Raw genomic sequence first — 16,105 nt, forward strand, 5'->3', positions numbered from 1 at the left:
AGGAGGACTTGTGGCACCTTAGAGACTAACCAATTTATTTGAGCATAAGCTTTCGTGGGCTACAGCTCACTTCATCGGATGCATGCTGTGCACAGTATGCATCCGATGAAGTGAGCTGTAGCTCACGAAAGCTTATGCTCAGATAAATTGGTTAGTCTCTAAGGTGCCACAAGTCCTCCTTTTCTTTTTGCGAATACAGACTAACACGGCTGCTACTCTGAAACCATTCCCTTAGTAGTACACACTGTCACGCACTACCCTCCCATTCCCACAGGAATCCCTTAGTCTACTCTGCACACGCCCACACAGATTTCTTATCCAGATACAGTTCAGATTCCCACACATGGTTCCATGAGTATTACGATAGAGGTGCACCGTTCCCCCTGGGCAGCATACCGGACTGTGCATGTGTAGACGCCAATCCCTTCGTCCCAGACACAAACAAACACATGCTCACTCCAGGGCCGGGGCTCTCAAGCTTTTTCCACAGTGCGGAGCAGATCTCAGACATGTCCTCTCCCATCAGCCATCCCACGGGGCGGCTCCCCACACACAGAATGTTACAGTGGGGCTAGAGTGGTTGCTTGCACGGACACGTTATATTTGGAAAACATTCATGTATTTTAAGCTGCCTTTCGCACGATAAACATTCTCTTCTTTTCCAAAAGGCTACAAGCTCCGGGCCTGAGTCTCCGTCACTTACACTGGTGTAACACCATTGACACACCGGTGTTATTCACAGCGATGTACCTCCGTTGGCTTCACTGGAGTTACTCTGGAGTCACACCCGCATAAGTGAGAAGAGAATCAGGCCCACAGGCCCCTCTTCTCTTCGGTCCATCTCCCACTCCCACTGCTTCTGTTTGTCTCAGCTGGAAACCAGGCAGAGAACCAGCACCATATAACCAGGCAGCTCGCTATGGATCTCCAGCAAGTGATCCTGGGACCCTTTGCCAACCACAGGTTGGGAACCTGTAATCTAAGGGAAAGACGGGGAGAGGGCAGCCTCCTTCACCAAAGGATGACAAGAGAGCCCTATCTAAGCCGCTACATTCTGCAGAATCTACACACTGCCACTGTACTAGGATTCCCACTCCCAGCCATAAAAATTCAGACAAGGGAGGCATCTAGACAGTCTCCAATAGTGGCCAGCACCAGATGCATTCGAGGAAGATGCAAGAAACCCTGCAGTTATGGGATCATCTGTCCCCAGGAAATTTTTTTTCCTAATCCCTAATATTTAAAAGTTGGTTTATGCCCTGAAGCATGAGGGTGTTATAAGCTTTGGAATTGGGCTGTTTGCTTGTTTATTTTCAAACAAAAAACAATGTGCACAAGTTTTTGCAAACACTTGTGATTTGGGAGGGGGGGCATTCTCTGACTGGCTCCACAGTTCACTGGAGAATTTTTTCATCAAAAATATCTTCCAATGAAAAACATTTTCAGGTAAAAATTGCCAACATTTTTTCATGGTTTTTGACCAGCTTTGCTCCCCGCCTCTGACTGGCAAAGCTTGTTCCATTTTTCTGTTTGGGCAAAATTCACCCCAGTGCAGAGGGATGAGCATGATGCCTAGAAGCGCTGCTGAGGATCTCAACATGGGGCTTAAGTCTGGTCTACACAACAGTTAGGTTGACAAAAGGCAGCTTACGTCAACCTAACTATGGAAGTGTCTACACTAAAATTTTGCTCCCGCCTAAGTAACTTGCCCGCTACACAAACTTAATAACCTCACCTCCCTGGGAGGCAAAGAGTCAATGTTGCTGTATTCTGACAGGTTTCAGAGTAGCAGCCGTGTTAGTTTGTATCCGCAAAGAGAACAGGAGTACTTGTGGCACCTTAGACACTAACCAATTTATTTGAGCAGAAGCTTTCGTGGGCTACAGCCCACTTCATCGGATGCATAGAATGGAACATATAGTTAGGTCAACGCAGTGTCAATGTAGACACTGCATTGCTTACATTGACTGTTGCTGGCTTTCAGAAGCCATCCCACAATGCCCCAAACTGACAATTCAATTGGTGCAAGCGCTCCAGGTGAAGATGCATGCTGTTGACACAAGGAGCAAAGTGGACACACACACAAGTGATGTAATTACTGCGGCAACTGTACGCAGACATAAGTTAGAGCGACTAAATTTTGTAGACATGCCCTTATTTTCAAGTTCTGTTAAATTATCTGTGCAGAGACTTGGAGGTTTACAAACCTAGACCAAGATTTTCAAAAGCACTGAGCACAACCTTTGAAAATCAGGGCCCTTCCAAGTCTCTCAAGTTGGACACAAAATCAGAGGCATCTTTAACCACTAGTCACTTTTGAAAATCGTGGCCTCGTTCTTAATGACTTCAGTGAATTTGTTTCTTTTCAGGGGGCTGAGTTTTAATTCCTGGTCTGGGGCTAGCTGCCAATTAAGATTTTTGTGGCTGTAGTTAGCTTTGGGGGTGAAGGGGTGATCTACACCTATTGTTTTTATTTGTATAAATCTAATCAAACAAATATAACAAATTGTTTGGCATGATCAGAATAGAATATAGGGAATCCTGATTTCTAATATCACACCATCTGGAGTCATCATAGAATACCAGGGTGGGAAGGGACCTCAGGAGGTCATCTAGTCCAACCCCCTGCTCAAAGCAGGACCAATCCCCAATTTTGCCCCCAATCCCTAAATGGCCCCCGCAAGGATTGAACTCACAACCCTGGGTTTAGCAGGCCAATACTCAAACCACTGAGCTATCCCTCCCCCCCAATACCCTCTGTGGGCTGATGGTCACACCATGTGCGTGCGGTGCTGGTGACCTGGGTTCGAATGTCGCCTGGTGTGTGTCTCCGGACCTTTCTGCAATAGCAAAAGGGGTGCCGCCCTCCTCCTCTTTGCCTGTTGAAGCTGTTCCACTTTAGTTAAATGTGCTTTGGGCCAGCCTCACAGCTACCCTCACTCTCTAGTCCAGTGGTTAGGATACTTACCTGGGTTAGGGGAGAGCCGTGGGGGGGATAGCTCAGTGGTTTGAGCATTGGCCTGCTAAACCCAGGGTTGTGAGTTCAATCCTTGAGGGGGCCATTTAGGGATCTGGGGCAAAAACTGGGGATTGGTCCTGGTTTGAGCAGGGGGTTGGACTAGATGACCTCTTGAGGTCCCTTCCAACCCTGATATTCTATGATGAGTGAATAGTTCATGTGATCATACTTCAGCTAACAAGTTCACAGCAAATCTACTCACAGAAACTATTGCTTTGAATATTTATTGCTTGCAAGTAGCTTGTCCTGCTGTGCAACTGATGACCAAAAGTCACATGGTATTTTGCTGCTCCCTGACTGGGTGACTCCCAAACCCACCGAGATTTCAAGATAAGACAATCCCTTGTGAATACATAATGACCACCCTGCCCCCATATGAATCCCCAGCAGCCTTCAGCTCTGCAAAACAGACTCCTGCCACTTGAGCTCAGCTCATTAGCTGGCAGCAGTATTTGGCTGTTATCCACAACACCCACTCACCAGCAGATTACAAATACACTACTGAACGAATATTTGTGACACTTTCTCTTTACACAATCACCCTTTCCAACAACAATTGACTCATGAAAACATTCAAGGACAGCGAATAAAAGAAGCCAGTGATACAGTCAAAGCGAAGTCACTGAATGAGTGTTTGCAGACACTTCTGCAGCAGGATTCACCTGGTACTGTAGCCAGGCCTATTAGACTGTCGACAAGTTCCAGACCTGCCTTAATAGGAAATCCCTGTGTGCCAAGTCAAAGTCCGCAGTTACTGAGTTGGGCGAAGAAACAGGGAGTGTCTTGTATACGCAGTGCCCCCCATACTTGAGAGCAGCTCATGCTCTGTAGCAAGGCCACAAAGGATTGTGCCACCTCCCCATGGCACTGCCATGCACTCTGAAAAGCAGAGAGCCCTGTCTGCACGTTAGGCTGTTAGTGGTTACAATGCTGCACCGCCAGGCCTGGCGAGGGGTGAAGGAAGCTGCAGCGATGCTTCCTTCTGGTCTCAGATACCCTGACTCAGCAGCGCACTTACACACATGCTCAAGTCGCACGGAAGTGGCTGAAGCTCAGCACGTGCTTAAACGCGTGGCTGAACTGGGGCCAAAGGGGAGAAATATCACTTGAACCTGGTTCGTTATTTGTGGCTTCACTTCCTGGTTGGATGAGAACAGGTCCTGGAGCAGTTGTGTTAACTAACATGACATTAAACACGACTTAATGGGCAGTGTCACGTAGTCAGGGATGAGCTTTGTTTAACATCCTGTCAGCCGGTCATGGTTTACTCTATGTTTTCCAGCTGGGTTTACCCAGTACCAGCTGGCGCCTTGAACAGGACTTGGCTCTGTTTAAATTGACTGCAAAGTCACATTTAACATCATGTTAGTTGGCACGACTTCCTCAAGACCGTGCTCTAACACATCCTCATTTTCTAATCCCTTGTGTCTTGCTTCTAGGTGGCCCCTTCCATTCTCCCATCCCTATAAATTCTCCAGCCACCACCACCTAATTCCACAGCAAGAGGGGAAAAGGGATAAACTGGCGGTCTTGTACTCCACCCACTGTTCCAGAGCAGTTCAGTGTTTCTTCTCAAATGTTCTGCATTGAGATGTAAACCACCATTAGTAGGCTTCAGAGTTAACAGCCCACTGAGCTGAATGAAGGCAGTTCTCACCTGTCAGAGCTATTGTTGAAAACTCAGTCTCTATAAGCATTTGAAAGCTTTTCTTTGCAACTGTAAGGACCCAGAAACATAGGGCTGGATTTTTAGCTGGTGTAAATCAGCCTATCACTTTACTGATTTACACCAGCTGGGGGTCTGGTCCTTATTTTAAAAAAGAGACTAAACGATTACATTCTGCGGAGAGGGATGAGGCCATCAGACAAGTGCAGCCTGGCATGCTGAATACCAGCTCAATCCGTCCCCTGCACAGCAGCATCTCCATCCCTTTCCCCTGGAGGTGCTGGGGAATCAGGTGTTGTTAATTCCATCAACAGTGCTCTTCCCACTGAGTCAGTGGTAACCAAAGCCCCAGCTAGAGGGAACTGCACTGCAGGAAGTGCAGCTGATGATTCAGTCGATAGTGCTCCTTCCACTGAGTCAGTGCTGAGCCAATGCCCTCTAGAAGCCTCCAGGGTGCTGTTGAAAGTGCCGTATTTTGTGTGCAACTTAAAATGAAAAAAGGTCAGGCCCGCTTGCTCTAAGGGTATTAGCTCCAGGAGCATTTGGGTCATGGCATTCTGATTACCTAACCCTCCTGCTTTCTGTTTCATCTGTAAAGAGTTTGGGGCCAGGTACGCTTCCGTGCCATGCAAATGTACGAGATGATCTTCTGTTTTTGCCTCCTTTTCCTGCAAGCCATGTGTTTCCCTAGCACCCTGCTATGCTTGCTGCCTTATGGAAAGCAACCAGTACCCCCTGGGTCCACCAGGTCTCACCAGTCTGGAGTTGTAGATAGGTGATTTTATGGGGGATGGCACTGGACAGCTGATCCGCTTCTCCTTCTGGCGCCGGTTACAGAACCAAACCCGAACCACTTCCTTTTCCATGGAGAGCTGCTCTGCTATCATGGAGATCTCCTCCGAGCTGGGCTTGGGGTTCTGGTAAAGAGAGGGCATTAAGTGAACAAAGAAAACCAAATAGAACTCATCTAAAAGCATCAGTGGGTTATATGGTCTCCCGCTGTTTGAGTGGCAAGAGGAGAGAAATCTGGAGTTAGCTTTTAACTGGGGAGGGGAGAAGGTTTGTCTCTCTCTATGGGAAAGGGTAGAGACCTGGTGGAAGGTCCACATTTTGAGTCACTCTGGTGTCTAGTGGAGTCAGTGAGGATGCACAGATGTACGCTCTATGCATATAAAGCGCTGAGCACCCCATTCTAAGAGCCTCAGATCAGTATTGAAGGAGAAGCTGCCACCTAAAGAGAAGCTAGGAAGGATAGTCTTGCGGTGAACGCACCGAACAGGGACTCAAAAAATCTGGGTTCTCCTCTCTAGATCTCCCTCAGACTTTCTGTGTGATCTTGGGTAAGTCACTTAATCTCTCTAATCCTCATTTATGTAACAGGGATAATGAAACCTCCTTCCGCCTGCCCCCTCACTTTGTGGAGGTTAAACTCTCTGGTGCAGAGATGCTCTCTATATGTTTAGAGAGCACCTAGCACAAAGGGGCTCCAATCTCAATTAGGATCTCTAAATAATAAAACAAGAGCTTAACACTAGGATATTGAGCAAATTTCCCCATTCTAAAGGACGCCTAGAACAGAAAACTCCATGCTGGCCATAGTGGGCATGTTCCTGATAATTTGAAAGAGTCTGTCTATTGTTCTTTCACCAGCCCTAGGAGGATAAGTTTGATACAATCAGATTTAGGGCAGGAGGAGGGTAAAAACTGGAGCCCGTTGAAAATTTTCCATCTAAATTGTTTTTTTGGAGGAAAATGGCGTTTTTGACTGAATATGTTTGTCGGCAAGACGTGTCTGCTTTCTGCGCCAAATTCTGATCTTTCTTTGAAAATCTGAATGTTCTAACCCAACCAAACCCAAACAATCTGCTGAAATTGATATGCATTTGTGAAATATTTTGGTGTTCCCAAACCTGCCTTTTTCACGAAGAAAAGTTTCCAAGAAAAAAAAAAAACCAAAAGAAAAAAGCAAATGGCTCTTAGCTTAAGAACTAGCAGGACTTTCTGGGTATGAATTGGGGCTCACAACATGTGGTAAGATTTTCCCCTCACATCTTGAAATCTCTTCTCCAGCGTGGAACGAATGTTGGTCTCAATGCTGGTGCGTTTCTTTCTCTTCCGCCCGAACATCTCGCTCACTGAAGGGTAGGAATTAGGGGTACTCACGGAGGAGTCCAAAGGAGTGGATTCTGGGGGAAAAGAAGGAACAAAGGGGTTCTGGGGGAAAAGAAGGAACAAAGGACGATTTGGCAGCAGATATGTTCATGTTGAGAGGGTGTTTTCTCTGAAGCTGACCACCTGTGACAACCTGCTGTCCTTATAACTGAAAAGGTCAAGAGTTTGTCCATGCCCATGGGGCAAAAATGACCAATTAAAGTCTGCGAAAGGGCCATTCCAGAATCCTGAGTGTTGGCAGCAAATGTACTGAACGTACGCCAGATAGTCTTAAGGACCTAGCTAGAGATCACTCCGCGTGGTGCTAGGTCCCCTTGGGGTTTGCCACAACGATCATGAAGATTTACTCATGATTTATTGATCGATTGAGTTTTGCTCCTGAAAGCTGGCTTGGAACTGCTGCCCCTCCCTAAACACGTAAAAGATCCTGGTTCAGAATACTATATAGGAACCCCTCCTTCCCCAGCGGTAACACTTTTAACATTGCCCAAAATTGCCCCAAATCCCAGCTTCAGTTGGGGCTGGTCAGAAAAGGTGGAGTGAACGTTTCCCCCAAATATTGTTTTCCACCTTTTTGATGATGTTTCCCACCCAGCCACATTGAGCGCCACGTTTTCAACTGTCGTAAACTGGTGTCGCTCCAGTGACTTCAATGGCACTATGCTAATTGACACCCGCTGGGGATCGGGCTGGGTGTTTCGCCTCATATTGCTGAGACAGTCCCTGCTGCAATAAAATCAGCTGAATGTGTCCAGGTCACCACTGGATGGGATGTCACAGATGCTCAAGCATATGTGGCTACAGTGCCCCTTAGTGGCTTTGCAGTCTATAAAGGATACATACCATAGGACTGCTGGGCTACAGGTAATAAGGGTGTCTCTCAATAATAAATATCTAGCTCTCATAATCATGGTTCATCAGCAGATCTCAGGGCACTTTATAAAGGAGATACGTCTCAACATCCCCCATTTAGATATGTGGAAACTGAGGCAGAAAGTAGCAAAGTGACTTGCCCAAGGTTACCCAGCAGAATAGCCAGGAAAAGAACTGAAAATCTCTTGAGTCTGAGGGCTACATGCTGTCCAAAAAGCAAACTACTTCTCAAGTGGCTGAGCCATGTGTTTCTGGAATAATGGGACGCCCTGTTTGTGTAGCTTGCAACCCCATGATAACCGGCGATGGGTTCTGTGACCCTGCCCTTCTCCCTGCAAGTGTATCCCTGGTGAGTGTGTGTTACAAGTCCCCCTTGGTGCCCAATTCCCAGAGAATAGTAGCCTGTCACTGCCCCAGTCTGGGAGCTTTAACTTGAGCTGTAGCAGCTTGTGCTTTTAGCTGTGGAAGCCCCTGGTTCAATCCCCGCTTTGTTGGCCAAGAGGCAGCCTTCACACAAGCACGGCATTGTGCCCTACCTGCATCGCTCAGCCACTTCTCCAGCAGGGGCTTGAGCTTGCACATGTTTTTAAAGCTCAGATTGAGAGCCTCGAAGCGGGAAATGGTGGTCTGGCTGAAATCGTTGCCGTACAGCTTACCCATGGCCAGTCCAACGTCACCCTGCCGGGGGGGATCAGAATGAAAAGATTAGCTGAGAAAACCCACTTGCAGCTCCCCACCGTGTAATTCACTCCCAGGTAACTTCTACTGTAACAGCAAACCAGCTTCCTCACCCAGTCTCTTCTACCACTAGGGATAGACTCCCAGAGCCTTCCTACACCCCAGTATGCACCAAAGAGGCTGCAGGTAAATCATTATGCTTGGTTTGAGGTTACAGGTAATGCATCTTCAAGAAGGGTTTGTTAATCCATTGTTCATCTTTGCTTTCAAGGTGGTGTTCCCATAAAGTGCACATCTGTACAACTCCCCTCCCCGCCCATATCTGCATCAAGCCCTCCCCTCTATACCCACATCTGCACCCAACCCTGCCCCTCCTCTCCATGCCCACATCCATACCCAATCCCCCGCACCTTGTGTATCTCACTATTAAACCACTCATCATGAGATTGCCTTTTACCCCTCACCTGGGTGAACCCTAGTTTGATTCGCCTCTGTTTGAAAGTCTTAGCAAACTTCTCCAGCTCCTCCAGGTCACTGGGTTCGTCTGATACGGCTGAAGACGGCATGTGTTTTGAAACTTGCAAGTGCTGTGGCACCTCCAGATGGGGCTCTAAAGACGGCCCAGGGAGCCCTGATCGTCCCACTGCCTGTAAAAAACAAAACCAGAGTCACAACCACGGAAAAGCCACAGGATTTTCTGCACTGGCCTGCCATAACAAACGTTGCTTGGCGTGGCTGTGTGCCGTTAAACAGCTGCCACATCCCACTGCTGAGGAGTGGGCATGTCAGTGGTGGGCAAAATGAGCCTTCCGGAGGAGTGTGGGATGAGAAGGGTAAGTTGTTTTAGGGGAGGTGGGCTCAACGTTCAGGATGTAGGTCGAGCTGATAGAAAAAGGCTGTAACACAAAACCTAGGTCAGTAACGGGGAGCTGGCATTCATTGGGGGTAACAGCGATAAAATAACAGCAAATACGTGGAGTGAAGGGTGGGTATTTAAAAACGAATGGATGAACCGTTGACTCATCTTATCAGCCTCAAAAATCAAGAGAGCAGCTGTTTGAGTTACTAAGAAGGGCAAAGCCGGGGGTGTCTCTGCACAGCCTTGTGGTTTGGCTTGTGAATTTCCAACTCCTGGCTGGTCTAACTTTGCGTCCCATCTGAGCCCCCCAAAGCCCGGCGTGGCATGGGGAAAAAGGAAGATAAAAAGGTTTCTATGTCAGGGTTCTGCTTGACGCATGTGGGGCGCAGGCCTGGAAAGTATTCAGTTTGCCTGATGAGCAGAGGAAGGTTTTTGGCACCCCATGGAAATTGAAATTGGCACCTATGAAATTCCATTGCCTGCACAGAGAAGTGACCAACCAGAACCTGTACCTCCTCAAGAGCACTGTCTCTGCGTGATCCCACTGAAGGACGTAGGACTTGAAGGATCTGAAAGAGCAGCTGGGAGGGGCAAGTGGCTCTCTCCAAACGGTGCCAGAAACTCAGGGCACAGGTGCCAAGAGCCAACAAGCGGGAATGAACAGAGGCCGCCACAAAGGCAAACAAATCATCAAAAGCAGATGCAGATCGGAAAGGCTTCGGAGGTTACCACTATTGTTTACATAGCATTTGCATGGGGCCAGGTGCTTTACAAGGCTGTAAAAGACACTGGCCTTGCCCTGAGGAGCTTTATGATCTATGCAGGAATCAAACACATGCAGGGGCAAGGAAGGGAGGCAACACAATGCAGTGGGAACGAGTTATGAAGCTGCAGCTGCAATTGTGATTGGACAGGGGCGTTACAAGCGCTGTGGATTGGGTGCGGGTGGTGGGGGGAATAGGAACTTGTTGGCTTCTTTGAAGAATGACATCTCACTGAGGCAAAGGCAAGCCAAGGGCTTCCTGGCCTAGGGAGTGGTTTGGAAGGGGTCGGAGAAGGAGATGGAAAGACGGGAAGCTTGGGTGGAATAATAAGTCCACAATCACAAATGAGCACCCACCAAGTGACACGGATCTTCCCCCTTGCTAGCAGCCTCAATCAAGGCTGGAATGAGCTATGGAGATGGAACCCCTTTCTTGCCTCTCCTCTCTCGCAGGGGGAGGCAGGTTCACAGATGAGTGTGAATCCCCGCAGCCTGGGCTGCAGTCCACTTCCTTGGCGCAAATCGGCTGCGGATCCTGGCTAGCTGTTGACGTGATGCCCAGAATCAATTTGATCCCGCTTCCAGCGGAGGTAGCCAGAAGGTAGTTTACCTGTGATGCTAGGCTGGGTCCAGGCTGCGAGAGGATGAGGCTGCTCTGTTGCTGGGGAAAGGAGAGAATGTTTGGTTGCAAAGCTGAGGAGAGAGGAACAGGGAGAGATTCGATTAGACTGGCCTCGCCTTAAATATCTAGACAACTCTATGTCACACAGCACTGCTGGGCCTTGGAGCCTACAGTGCCAAAAGAGGGGATATGCTGAATCTTCTATGGGACATGGCACATTGTCTGGCAGGCAAGACATACACTGTCTCCAGAGACAGCAAAGCACTTAAGCAGTGAAAGAATGTGCTTAAGTCCCACTGAAATCAATGGGGCTTATGCACGTGCTTGAGCACTTTAGTGAACTGGGGCCTAATTCTTTGTACTAGTGCAGACAGACATTTTCTTATTCTGATGGGCACAACAGTCCTGCGATATTTGTAGAACAATGCAACCGACCTGTTATATAGAGCTTTTTAATCCATAGATCTCCAAGGTAAACATCATCATCTCCATTTCACAGATGGGGGAACTGCATAGCATCATAGGTGTGCATGGCTTTTTGGTATCTGCGCTTAGGTACTACAGGGGTGGGAAACCTAGTACTGTTAGTTAGTTAGCAGTAGATTTCTGTGCTTTCAAACCTTGGGGTATGTGTTGGGGGGTTGTTACATGAGCACAACACAGTTGAATCATTGCTGGATCTTGGTATTTTAACCTACCAGGCCCATTTCCCTCCTGTTAATTATTCTGACTCATCACATCACATCTAAAATCTGACCGAGCTCTGTTGCGGTTATTGGGCCTAAATATTTACCCTAACTGTAAGCTCAATTGTAAAAAGTTTAAAAGGTGTCGCAATAACTTATCTTTTTTTTTCCCGCTTGGGAATTAACCATGGAAAGTAGGTCAAGAAAGAATGTTTTGAACAGGTGCAAGGAAACCAGACGCAGAGGCTCAATTAGTCCTAGCAGAAAAATGTCTACTGATAAGATTCAAGGTTGAGGTTGGACTTAAACAAGATGATGTGGGTCTGGAAATTAATGGATCAAAATTGGAGTGGCAGACACTAGGTCTAATTGGTGGACACAATAATGAGGGGATGAATTATGCCTCCCACTTTCCCCCCTTTTTGGGGTTCTTCAAAGGAGACTTCGGACTCTCTTTTTCATCAAAGGTCGTTAATAAAAATGAGAGACACTGCCCTCCGAAGGAGAGCGACCAACACGTTTTGATTAAGTTTGTTTCACAGAATTACTTAATTTCAGTGTCAGTATAAATGCTTGTTTTGATTTTTTGTTCTTTCTTGTGTTTGGTCAATAAACTTTCAAAAGAATCTTTTACGATGAAAGCTTTTGGGTGCTTGCCAAGAAATGGAGTAAACCAGGGCCTCTGTAGAAAATCCCCCAAACCTGTGTATCACTCTTTTAAATGTCAGACAGTGAAAGAGTTGAGGACACCTTTAACTCTTTTGACTCTTGAGATTAATACAATAGCTCCTTCGGACAGAGACTTAGTCCTTTTCTTTGACCATTAAAGCACCTGGCTCATTTTGGGCTCTGCATCAATCATAATACTGTCTTGCAGAAATCAGATGATGAGGATAGCCGTACTTAGCTCTTTTACCATGCTTATTACCTCCATGGTGCTTTAATAACCTTAACTAATTCATAAAACAAAGCTCCGTGGCTTCCGGAAACTGGAGGAGACTCACTGCATTGACTGTCTTCCTGGAATTTAAATCAGGTGCTTAACATTTAGATTTATAAAATGTACACCATGGAAAGAATAATCTGATTGGCTCAGATTGTGCATGTCTCCAGAATAATCACATGCTGGTCGAGGTTTATTCACGATTGTTGTGAAAGCAAAACACATTCCTTCCCTCCACCATCCAGAAAAATAAAAACTTGTAATGAGGAGGGAAATTGTACCAGAGATGCAGGCTTGTCAGGGAGTTAAAGTTATGGCCTTGATTCAGAAATCACTGGGTGAAATCCTCTGGCCTGTATTATGGAGGAGGTCCGAATAGATAATCATAATGGTCTCTTCTGGCCTTCAGTTATATGAACCTATGAGTCCAAAAAATCAGGACCCAAGAAATCTTCCATACTTTTCTCACATTTACACTCAGAGTGCTGCTTTCCGGCACGATGCTTTTCCTGTCGCACATGAGTGCATTGGTACTGACAGCCAGCGGTTCAGTGATCGATGATTCCGATCCTACCCATTCAGGATAATTAGTTTAGTAGATTATTGTTACATGTACAGCAAGTCGTTTTTTGATATATTACTCAGTAGCACTTGGCAGAGATAACGGCTTAAGAGCCATCTGCGCTAGGCGGATTGTCCACTCAGGATCGTGTGTTTTAAAAGTATCCGTGGCCCAAATCCTGCAATCTGGTTCATACAAGGGGACCTTTAAGACTGCTGAAATCAAAAGGTTACTCAGCATGGGTACGAGGCTCCAGCTACGTAGATCAGATTGTAGCCTTGGGACCTACATTTGTCCTTCCATGACCAACTCTGGCCTCAGCCACGTGTAATGCACATGTATTTTTTAAAAGTTTACCTCCAAAAAGAATATACTGAAGTTAGAAGCTAGAGCAGGTTCCCCATAAGGAGGGGGCTCCTGGGTGTTTCCATGTCATCCTACCTGAGACTAACCCAACCAGATGCAGTGCTGAATTTCAACTGAGAGAGGCATTTCTCTGAGGCATGCCTGAGATCAGTGCACACAACCCCTTGGTGGCGCTACTGCCACACAGAAGTACAGCTGTGGGAGCATCTCCCCAGCTGCGTAGCCCGAGAGGGGAGAATTTGGTCACCGAGTGGTTTAGTTTAGTTTGCATTTTGGTTGGAGCAGCTGCCTGGCTTCAGGCACAACAGGGGAGGGAGCTGTCATGCAGGAGAGAGGGCAAAGGGAAAAGCTTTGGCAATACAGAAGGGCATGATCAGTAACAACGGGAGCAAGACAGGTTTCAGAGTAACAGCCGTGTTAGTCTGTATTCGCAAAAAGAAAAGGAGGACTTGTGGCACCTTAGAGACTAACCAATTTATTTGAGCATAAGCTTTCAAGACAGTGAACCCCAGTTTCCACTCTTGGTCACCATGGCCTTGATGTGGAGTGACTCTCCTGACGCCAGTGGATCGATGCCACTGAGAGATCAATGCCTGGCCCTGGATATCACCAGCTCATCTACTCCATGCTCAGGGGTGGGTTGGTTCTTGAATCACTCCGTGTACCTGCCTGTGACTCCACCTGTATCAAGGGCACTGTATTAATTATTTTAGTGAGCACTCTATGGCTATTACCTTGTTGCCCAGCCTGGGCCTGAGAGAGCAGGAACTGAGGAACTGATTGCATAGGACCGGGCACCAGTACAAGCTGCTGCAGCGTGTGAAGAGAACTCATATCCTAATGAAGAAACAATGCAGGTCAGATGCATCTGCCACGCACACAGCACCCGAACCTTTCCCCAATTCCCTCCCCTCTGTAAGTAGCACTTAAACACCCCCTCCACCCTCCCTGCCCCCGCTTCCGCCTTCAACTGCAATCGACTGCAACTCAGGTAACCTCGCCCCTGCCCCCCACCCCCCCGAACGCTACAGAACTAGAGCTGCTCCCACATTTTTCACCCAAACCTTTTCCAGCACTGGCTTTTTGCTTAAATGGCATTTTTCCTTTTTTGTCAAAAAAGCAAACCCCCAAACTGTCCATTTCTCTCTCTTTTGTCGATTGACATTTTTCAGTTTAAAAGTGAAACATTTTGGTTTTCAGTTGCCCCCCCCTCCAAAAAAAAAAACAACAACAAAAAATGAAACAAAAAAACAATTAAAAAAATCACTGGGGGAGGAGGGCATTTCAGGTTTTTGACAACAACTCAGAAAATGTCAGAAAAAAATTAAAGAAAAATAAACAAACCAAAAAATTCAATTTTGCATGGAAACCAAACCCCCATTTCCTGACTGGCGCAAACACAACATTTCCCGATTATACCACCATGGGTCCCAGCTCTGACTCCTTGTGTGACTTTACAGCCTGCAGGCTGGACTTGGGGGGAAATTCACAAGGTCTATGCACCAGCTCAGCCCATAAGGGTCAGATAACCAAGTCCTTGGCACTCACAATTGGGATCAGAATTTCAAAGGAGCTCAGCAGCCAATGTGATGAGCTCTAAAATCTGGCCCCTGTTTTGAGCATTGTGGGACCATAAGTGGTGCCTACGCCTTGGGCAAGGGCTCTGCTCAGGGGTGAATTTCACCCTTTCATCTTAGGTGCAAGCATAAGGGAGGAGATTTTAAAAGGCACAAACAACATTTGGGCATGTAACTCCCATTGGAAGTTAATGGGAGTTAGATGCCTAACTGCTCTTTGGGCCTTCGAAAAATCTCCCCCAAGGAATACATTTCATCTCTGGTCTAACTCGACCCAAGTCAGTTGAGTGACTTTAGGGATGAACCTAACCTTTGCAAAGCAAATTGAATCAGGATTCACAGTTTCTGACTCTGGAAGCCTTCTCCATTGCCATTCCAGCACCTCTTTAAAGTGGCTGTCAAGCAATGAATGCTCCAGAACTGGTGCCACGAAGGACTCCTGGAGTTCTTGAGGCTGCTAAGCCACTTACCCCGGTGATTTGGCTTCCAGGCATCATTGATGATCCTTGTCCTAGGTGGCCTGATCTAGGCTGTACTGGAGATTGCAAGGAATCACCGAGGTCTTCTGTTTTAATCTGCAGGGGAGAGGAGACTAGCTGCATCAGCAGGAAGCATGCACGGATTATGAGGAGCCAGAGCAAGGTGGAAGACTCAGGAAGTTAGCAGGCTTGGAGTTTGGGGCACCTGGGGAAGATCCTCTCTATTGTACCTATGCTCGGCATCACACCAACAGTGAAGTCTAGTAATGAGAGTCAGGACTCCTGGGTTCCATCCCCAGCTCTGCAGCTACATCTGTGAATTTGGACAAGTCACTTCCCCACTCTGCTTCAGTGTCCCCACCTGCAAAGTGGCATAAGTCTACTGACCCACTTCACCAAGGGGAGGTGGTGAGGTGTCCTTAATTAAAGGGACTCTAATTAAAGCACTTAAGTCCCGCTGACTTCAATGCTGCTTCGAGTCAAGCACGTGCTTAAGTGGTCTGCTCAATCAAGGCTGTGAAACATTTTGTGGATCTTGGAAGAAAAGCAAAGTATTATAACAACAGGTAATGCATGGAAATTGGTGGGGTGGCTAAGTCACTAGTCCCCTTTCTAGGAACTGCTTCAGGTGCACTCCACTGCATTTCTGGCTACACGGCATCTCCCTGCTCTGGCAGCGGTGGCCATGAGGGTGCGGAGAACAGGGAGGAGAAGAACAGGCAGTGGTAAGATTAAAGCACATGAAAACCAGTACCATTTATGCGTGGCTGCCAGCCTTGAAAGTTCACTTGTCCGGGCACTAAATCTACTTCACCACTTGTGATAATGGGCAAACAAATG

The 16,105-nt window shown here is 47.1% G+C and overlaps 1 protein-coding gene across 1 annotated transcript in view; it reads right to left on the reverse strand.

Annotated features, from left to right (window-relative positions):
• POU2F3 (POU class 2 homeobox 3) overlaps positions 1 to 16,105 on the reverse strand; it is a 66,884-nt gene that overhangs the window by 2,818 nt on the left and 47,961 nt on the right. Inside the window, exons 6-12 of the mRNA XM_074936527.1 lie at positions 15,257 to 15,361; positions 13,944 to 14,046; positions 10,641 to 10,723; positions 8,873 to 9,055; positions 8,267 to 8,408; positions 6,735 to 6,871; positions 5,441 to 5,602 (exon numbers count right to left, since the gene is read on the reverse strand). Coding sequence (XP_074792628.1) covers positions 5,441 to 5,602; positions 6,735 to 6,871; positions 8,267 to 8,408; positions 8,873 to 9,055; positions 10,641 to 10,723; positions 13,944 to 14,046; positions 15,257 to 15,361 — 915 coding nt within the window. The remainder of the gene's footprint in view (positions 1 to 5,440; positions 5,603 to 6,734; positions 6,872 to 8,266; positions 8,409 to 8,872; positions 9,056 to 10,640; positions 10,724 to 13,943; positions 14,047 to 15,256; positions 15,362 to 16,105) is intronic.

The sequence above is a fragment of the Natator depressus genome, chromosome 22, assembly GCF_965152275.1.
Source record: "Natator depressus isolate rNatDep1 chromosome 22, rNatDep2.hap1, whole genome shotgun sequence".
Taxonomy (NCBI): domain Eukaryota; kingdom Metazoa; phylum Chordata; order Testudines; family Cheloniidae; genus Natator; species Natator depressus.